Source organism: Protopterus annectens, chromosome 1.part1, assembly GCF_019279795.1.
Source record: "Protopterus annectens isolate FY-2018-M chromosome 1.part1, PAN1.0, whole genome shotgun sequence".
Taxonomy (NCBI): domain Eukaryota; kingdom Metazoa; phylum Chordata; order Ceratodontiformes; family Protopteridae; genus Protopterus; species Protopterus annectens.
The window spans coordinates 994,212,041-994,220,527 of record NC_056726.1 but is presented as its reverse complement, the minus strand read 5'-3'; the positions used below and the strand labels follow the sequence as shown (position 1 = coordinate 994,220,527).

Here is an 8,487-nt window from a genome sequence, read left to right as displayed (position 1 = left end):
GCATAGAAGTATTGTGACTGACCTAAGAGTGGCCATTTTGGTGGAGTGCAGAGCTCTGTCCTCCTCCGAAATGGACTCAGGGATGCAGCGTACTCCTTAATAAGGTCTCGCTGCATCCGAATAACATGTGCCAAATAGTTCAGCGCCCTTACGAAAGGTCGCCGAACTGAACATCCGCTTCCCCAAGCGGTCCATCATCCGAGACTCCTTGCTCGGTGGGTGGACTGAGGACTCTCCTGAGCCAGTTCCTCTTTGTGGCGCCGCCATCAACATGGCATCTACAGGAGGCCCCTTACTCCAATTGGTCCTGTCAGAAGGCGGGCTAAGGATTTTATCAGGTCTTTTGGGAATTGGCTCCACGGTGTCCGGTTCCTTCCACGCCCTGGTGGTAATAAGGTCCACCAGGGGGTCAGGGGGACACCCAAGAGGTAGACGGGCCCGTTTGAATGCCTCCAAGAACACGGACTCGTCCGAGGAAGACTTGGGGCAGACCACCCCCCTGATACGGAGCATTTCCATGATGTCTCAAGGAGACATCCTCGGGTGACCGTGGGGAGCCTTCCCTTCCTCCAAGTCCGTGTCTTCAGTGAGAGACTCAGGAGTCAATGTGCCTCCTTTGCACGTATGCTTGCGAGGAGCCTCCTCTGGGGGCTGTCAGAGGAGTCCTCAGCAGCAATTTGCTCCATAGGAGCAACTTGGGGCACAGAAGCGGGCTGTCCCAGGGGCGGATGGTGGAAGCCTGGCCCAGTGCAGAGGAGGCGGGGCGGGCGAAGCAAGTGCCGGGGTCCGGAGACCCTCAACAGAGCCCTCTCCACTACATCAAAAGCCGAAGGGAGCCGACCTCGACCAAAGGATCCGACAATCGGCTCCCTCGGATCCGAAGAGTGGATCGGAGCCGGGCGGCACTCGGATCCGAAGGACAGTGCGCTCCGACACAGGCGCGCCGAAGGAGCACTGATCCCCGGATCCAGCTCGGATCCAGGCTCCGAGATCGGGTCCGGCACTCGAGGGCATGGTCGGATCCGGTACCCAGTACTATCGGATCCGACCTCCCCGGCTCGGCTGCTCGGCTCCAGCTGCTCCGAACCCGGAAGCGGGTCGGAGAAGGAGCAATAGGCTTGAAAAGGTGTTGAGCTCCCCGGAGGAGGCAAAGCACTCCCATCTGCATCTGGGCCTGGATGAACCTTCATCATCCGGTCCAGATCAGCATCCGAAGGCTATGGGTAGATCTCGCGAGGCTACCGAGGTAGGCCTGGAATGCCTCCTCGATAGCCTCGCGAGATCGGGTCTCCTCCTCCTCAGGACCCGGTGAGAAGCACACAGGTGACGGGCCGAGAAGGAGGAGACCGCTCAACAGGCCGGGAGAAGCCAGCTTGGCTGGCGGGGCCGAAACAGAGGTCTCGGCCCGCCGCCAGGTGCTTCTCCTCCGGTCCTTTTAGATGCATCCCTCTCCTGTCCTGGGCGGGAGTTTGAGTCCCAGGAGCAGGAGGGTGCTACAGGGGAACAGCTGCAGCCGCAGGAGTCCCGAAGGAGCGGGTCGGAGCCGAGTCCGGCGGTAAAGACCCGCCAGGACCAGCTTGGACCTCCGCTCCTCAGTGCCCTGGGGTTGAACCCTGCACAAATGGAACAGCCAGATGTGAGGTGTTCAACCCCAAGACACTTAACACCGAGTGTGGCCATCAGCGGTGAGAGCTTATGGCCACACTCGAGCATTTAGAAAAATGACTTAGGCTGGTCAGCCATAGTCAAAATTAACCAAAAGTTACAGAAGTAACTTAAAACAATAAACTATAAAAGCACACAGGCCTCACACACACTCATTACCAGCGAGGGGAGGGAATAAAATATACTACTGTAAATAAAATTAAACCAAAAACAGTCAATAAAAATAGGAAACCTACAACTTTCACACAAAAAAGTTTAAAGAAAGCAAAAATATTCTAATTTTGTACAAGAAAATTCCACTTAGCTGAGAGCTATAGAAACCACATCCAGTTACCAGCGCGGCAAACAAGATCTGGGGTAATGAGGGTAGAGCAGGGCATTATGGGTGAGGGGAGGAGCTGAGAGCTTGGATCCATAGCTGGAAACTATGCCGGTTCGGATCCGATATCGGATCCATAACCCACAGGTTGCAGACAAATGAATATCCTACTTCAGATCTTGAGTTTTACCTGTTTAAAAAGTTAAGGTTTAGTGGAGAGTTACTATTTTTAAAACAGCAAGATGGACTGAAAGGGGTGGTTACTTTTGTATTTTGGTACTATGAAATACTGTAGGATGGCCAATAAATTTAAATAATTGAAGGGGTGGGATTTCAAAAGTGATGGTTTTGTGATTACTCACATAAGCCAGTGAAAGTAGAGAGAAATGAGATATATGGTCAGATTAACATAAGAGGCAGGCAACTAGAAAGACAGTGGTATTTAACAAGACAACTTAAATGGGTGGGAGGGAGGGAAAAAATTCTGCCTGACTCAGAACAGAGAGAGCTGTGGTCTCTTTTGAAGTTTTAATATGCTGTTAAAACAGAATGCAAGCAAAACACAAGGTAAAGAAAACAAACTACAGTATTCAAAATATAGAAAGGCAATACAGAAATACAAAAAATAACAGCAAACTAACCTTTCCTTCACAGCAAAGTGTAGCAGAGTCTGGATGAGCCTTTCTGGTAAATTATTGTAAATTTTTCCTGAAAACATAAAACCTTCAATACTCTTTACAGTTCTTTACAGCTACTTTTTATCTCTCTGAGGCAGACAATTGATAATGTGATTATAATGCAATTTTATTTGCTATATTCACCTTTTTTTTTTTTTTAATATTATATTGTTATGGTTACTTAGATGCACTTTTTGCTGTATTATCTCATTCTAAATGCTCATATGCTGTTGCTAGTTGAGTTTTTCTCAAGTCTCCACTGAAAAGGAGTTTTGCCCAGTCAGACTTTCCCGATAAAAAATGCAATCAAACATTCAATCAACAGAACTTCCACTGAGCACATTGAGTAACAGCTTAATTTCAGCTCTCCCAGTACGAAAACAGAAACTCACAAGAGCCAGCCAATGAACTTGTCTTTTTGAGTAAAATGCAGTAAATGACAAGTGCATTGCCTAGATGCCAGCAAAATATAAGTTCAGAGAACCTGAAAGAAAATCAATCACAAAACGTGAGGAGAAAACAATGACTGGGAAGAATTCTGCAGCTTGTTCAACAAAAACAGTGCAAGCCTCAGATTTGGTGCAAGACATGACCTCCAGTAACCTAGATGGAAAAAAGTCAAATTTACTCGGAGCGAATTAAAATAACCGAAACAATGAAGGAGTATATCAATTCAAATAACAAAATGCTGGAAAATATTGGAAGAAGCTTTAAACAGATTTACATGATGTGATCAAACTGCAAAAATCAGTGGCTGAAATGAAGAAACGGCTGGATGAATATGAGACTGCTCAAAAAAGATGCTTAAAAAAATAACAGAATTAGAGGACAGAGCACACAAGGAAAACCTGGCATTTTCTGCTGTACAAGTTAAGCTGGAAGGAACAGACTGTATTCATTTTTAGACTGGCATTCCACAGCAATAATTGTTAAATGAAAGCACTTTTGTCTGGACAGTTAAGTTATTCATGAAGCATCCTGTTACTTAAAATACCTTACCAATAACACATTCAATTTATCATGTTTGGAAGCACCTGTCTAAATTATGCTGACTGCCTTTGTGGCTTGCTTCTGAAATACCTTATTGAAATTAAGATTATATTCCATTCACCATAACTTGCTGTTCTTCACTTGAGAAATATAATGCATTCATTTAATCTGAGTGCACCCCCCCCCCAAGAGCTGGAAAAATGTCTTAAATTTTGAACAGATTTTTTAGGGAGGAATTCTGGTAAAGGCAGTTTCTTCACAAAAGCTTCTAGTTCGCATCTGAATCAACCATTCATGTAAAACCTGAATAATTACACTATATTTTGCTAAATAGTTTATACAATACACTATACGGTGGCATTTATTCACATAATCTGGCTTAACAATTGTCCTAGAATTGAGGCCCACAGCAATTAAACTTGTATGAAGGAGGAAGAATACACCTACAGCACAAGGGACTCCAAATCCCAATACAACCTTTTTTTTTTCAAACTTTTTTCTCTTATGAATTAAAATATTTTTGAATGTGTTCTTTCCATCAGGAACTTGTGCTATAGGACCCAATTAATATGTATAGTCGAAGTCGCATCTCCCACTTATTTTTTTTCTGCCATGTAGTATTTCCACTGTATGTGGCTTCTCTGTACTCATCCACATTTGTCATGTGACTTCATAACACAGGGAAAACAAGAAATTAAGTGCAGCTGTGTAAATGAAATCCAGAACAGACATAATGCACAGCAGATGCTCCATCTCCTATTCAAAAATTACTATAATCCTAAAAAAACTAACGAGGATCTAGAATTAAATATATACCAGCACTCCTGTTCTTCTACTGTAGGCTCATCCAAAAAGACTTGAGTCAAACACAAGGACACAGGTAAAGTCCAGAAAATTAACCCATGTCTTACAACTCAGAACTGCTTACAGTGGTGCAGAAACCTTCAAACCAGTGGCATTTCTTCAATGAAACACTTTACTTTCAATGTGATACCAGACTCTTGAGCCATGTGACTAAATGTACATCAGTTTCTGTAATAATGATCACAACTGCAGCCCATCTGTATTCTTTCACTGGAGATGAAAAAAAAAAAAAATCTCCCTATCGCCATGTTGCTTGGTCTTGAGGGCGTGGTTTTCGAGCTAGTTCAGGGTTGAACTGTGAATTGTACCTCCGCTTCCTGTCATCCAGTTCAGTTGCAGCATCTGAGGTCTCTTCCCCTCGTGCTCTTGCCAATAAAGCCTCAGCTCTGGCACGCTCAGCAGCTTCTCGTTTTAATCTTTCTGCCCTCAACATATCTATGGAGACTTTAGACCTAAAAAAATATATATAAAAGAAAATTACACACAGGTAATCAACCACAGAGTCTGTTTCCTCAGATCCCACTTAATTTTTTTATCCTTTTTTTGCACACCAGCCCAAATTCACTCATTTTGAACTTCATTACAATATCGTATTCAACAACAGGTAAGCCAAGCCTGGCAGCTTTTAAAGATTACAATTGTGAAGAGCATGGGACCCCATATAAATGCCAAGAGTCATACTGGCCTTGTAAGCTTGAGTGTTTTTGTAAGTGTAGCATTCTTAGCAATCTTTTTCTTCATACACTGGTACTCTTTCTGAAAGATTAAAAAAAGTAATAAACATATGAAAAATAATAGTCCAGAGCTTGTTTATACGTGTGATGGAAGCCTTATGTTGTATTTTTATTTTATTTATCCTTTGTTGAGTGTTTTAGTTCCATTAGGATAATGGCCTTTTTCAGGGGAAGACCCAAAGTAGTATTTCTGCTACTAGAGGGAAATTTGGCCAGGGCATTGGGTAATTTCCTCCTATTCTGTTTGATAGGTGGAATGGGATCTTTTACATCCACCTGAGCTACCATCAACTCAAGCCTTAGGCCTTAGTTTAAATTTTCATCCAAAGGATGACACACTCAAGAATGCACCACTTTTTTTCCTTTTTGACATTTGCTTACTTTAAGCAAGTAAACACATCTCTTCGTCAATTTGCACTTACCCTAGTATAAAAGAGGTGAAAAATGTTACTTTTGTATGCTTAAAGCTGTACTCATTAAAAAAATCCAGTCCCTCCCTGACCCAAACTGAGTGCAGTATTGCTGCTTGTTACCCTGAGATACATGGGTTAAGACACATTTCTTTTTTTTTTTTTTTTTTTTTTAAAGTGAGATTTTAAAAAGAAAACTACTGGTAGGAAAGTACAGTTGTGTACACTTACCATAAATGTAGATGTTTGAGTGTATTCACTGTTGCAGTCATTACATTTGGGTAATCTGCTGGCAGCTTGCCCTCAGTCGGCCTGAATATCAAAGTCTTATGTCAGGTGCCCCCCACACACACACACACACATTATATATATATTATATATATATGTAAACTGTAATATATAAGTAAATGCACTTAAAGCAACATAAAACTTTACCTTCATCTAAAAGCAAATACACCACAAAGGCTTCAGAATATAGTGAAGGAAAGAGAAGTTCTAGAAAAAAGGGGGATGGCGGGTGGGTAATCTGGACTGCAACAGTGAATACACTCGAACATCTACATCTATTGGTAAGTGTACACAAAGTACAGTTTTGTACCTACCATAAATGTAGATGTCCGAACTGGATAGCATCTGCAGTCATAACAAATGGGTTGTCCTGTCGTCAGGCAGCCCTTCGGTCGGCCGGATTCCAAAGTCTGGGTCCGGCTTCGGCTGATGTCGCACTTCACCCGACGTCATCTCTGCTGGTCTTCGGGTATAAAGGTATCAGCCGACGCCATTTTCCTCAGTGTTTCTTGCTCCAGATGCCAGTTGCCCTCTTGGAAGGCTAAATTTTGGATAAATGCCAAAGTTTCCAAAAAAAGTAGAAGGCAAACACAAAAAATAAGCATGTATGTACATATATACAAACAAATACACCATAAGAGACTCCCCCCCCCCAGCTAGCTATTAGGAGGGTAAATACCCTAGGAGTACCACAGAGGGGAAGGTGGGTGGGTAATCCTGACTGCAGATGCTATCCAGTTCGGACATCTACATTTATGGTAGGTACAAAACTGTACTATGTCCTTCATGGATGCATCTGCAGTCATAACAAATGGGTAGAATACCATAGCCAAACTAGGGGTGGAGGAAGAAAAATTATGGTGTAGTTAGGATCCCTTGCAGTACAGCAGTGGCAAACCCTGCTCGTAGAGTATAGAGGTAAATTATAATGCTTGGCAAATGTATGCACGGAGGTCCAAGTAGCCGCCTCAATAATGTCCTTGGTTGCCACTCCTCGTAAGAAAGCTGTGGTAGTGGCTGTAGCCCTTGTAGAATGAGGTCTTATGTTCTGTGGAATTGGTTTTCCATGGTAGGAGTAACAGAATCTTATGCAATTTCCTATCCATTTGGATATTGTCTGTTTGGAAATTGCTTTTCCTTCCCTTCCTGTTGCATAGGCTACTAAAAGCTGGTCAGTTTTTCTGTTACTTTTGGTTCTGTCCAGGTAGTAGCGTAACTGCCTATGTACATCCAAGGTATGCAGCAGTCTTTGCGCCCTGTTCTGTGGGTTGGGAAAGAAGGTAGGTAGGTGGATTGCCTGGTTTAAAGACACTCTGGATACCACCTTAGGCATAAATGTAGGATTAGTTCTCATGGACACCCTATCTTGATGGAAGATTAGGAAGGTTTGCACTGCCATTAAGGCCTGTAGTTCCGAAACCCTCCTTGCTGAAGTAATTGCCAGTAGGAAAGCAGTTTTCCATGATAGGTGTTGCAGATCTGCTGTTGCTGCTGGTTCAAACGGAGGGAGTGTCAACTTTTCTAGCACAAAGTTCAAGTCCCATGCTGGTAATGGTGGTTTCCTAGGAGGTTTTACATTCTTGATCCCTCTGAGGAACTGCCTGAGTAGAGGAAAAGACAGGTGGATCGAAGCTGTATTCTGCTGAAATAGCTGATGCATGTATCTTGATGGAGGAATAGGACAGGCCTGTATGTAGAAGCTCTGCCAAGTACTCCAGGATGTTAGCAATATCTATGTTCGACACATCTTTTCCTCTTTCAGTACTCCAAATGACAAACCTTTTCCATTTTCCTGCATAGTTCCTTCTTGTTGAAGGTCTGCGGGCTTCAAGGATAATGTCTTTAACCCTTTGGGATAGGTCTGGGTTAGTTGCTGCTATGTGATGTTCCAGGCAGTCAGTTGCAAGGTTTTTAGGTTTGGATGCATGATGTTGTAGTTGTTCTGAGTTAACATCAAAGGCATCAGGGGTATTGACCACATTCTCCCCCGAGACATGCTCCTCAGCAATGGGTACCAGTGTTGTCTTGGCCAATTCGGAGCTATCAGGATTATCCTTGGACGTTCCTCTTTGATTTTCAGAAGTACCTTGTGCATCAAGGGAAGAGGTGGAAATGCATATGCTGTCAGGCCCTTCCAACTGAAGGATAGAGAGTCCACCTTCCATGCAAGTGGGTGGTATGTCCTTGTGCAGAATTTTTTGAGCTGGTGATTGAGTGGGGATGCGAATAGGTCTATTTGTGGCATTCCCCATTTCTTTGTGATGGCCTTGAAGATGTCCGGGTGTAGCATCCATTCGTGAGCATTCAAGGTGGTTCTGCTTAACATGTCTGCTAGGGTGTTCTCTTTTCCCGGCACAAATATTGCCTGTAACTGGATGTTGTAGCTCAGAGCCAGATTCCAAAGGTCCAGAGTCATTCTGCATAGGGGGTATGAATGAGTGCCTCCCTGTTTGTTGATGTACCACATGACTGTGGTGTTGTCTGTCCTTATCATTAAATGGCCTTCTTTGAGGAATGGTCTGAATTTCTGGATTGCTAGT

General features: G+C 43.5%; 1 protein-coding gene across 1 annotated transcript in view; it reads right to left on the bottom strand.

Moving 5' to 3' along the window:
• Nucleotides 1-3,135: 3,135 nt before the first annotated feature.
• The window catches only part of LENG1 (leukocyte receptor cluster member 1), a 135,298-nt gene continuing 129,946 nt past the window's right edge, over nt 3,136-8,487 (bottom strand). The window contains exon 4 of the mRNA XM_044079477.1: nt 3,136-4,967. Within this exon, the coding sequence (XP_043935412.1) occupies nt 4,754-4,967 (214 nt within the window). The 3' untranslated portion in view covers nt 3,136-4,753. The remainder of the gene's footprint in view (nt 4,968-8,487) is intronic.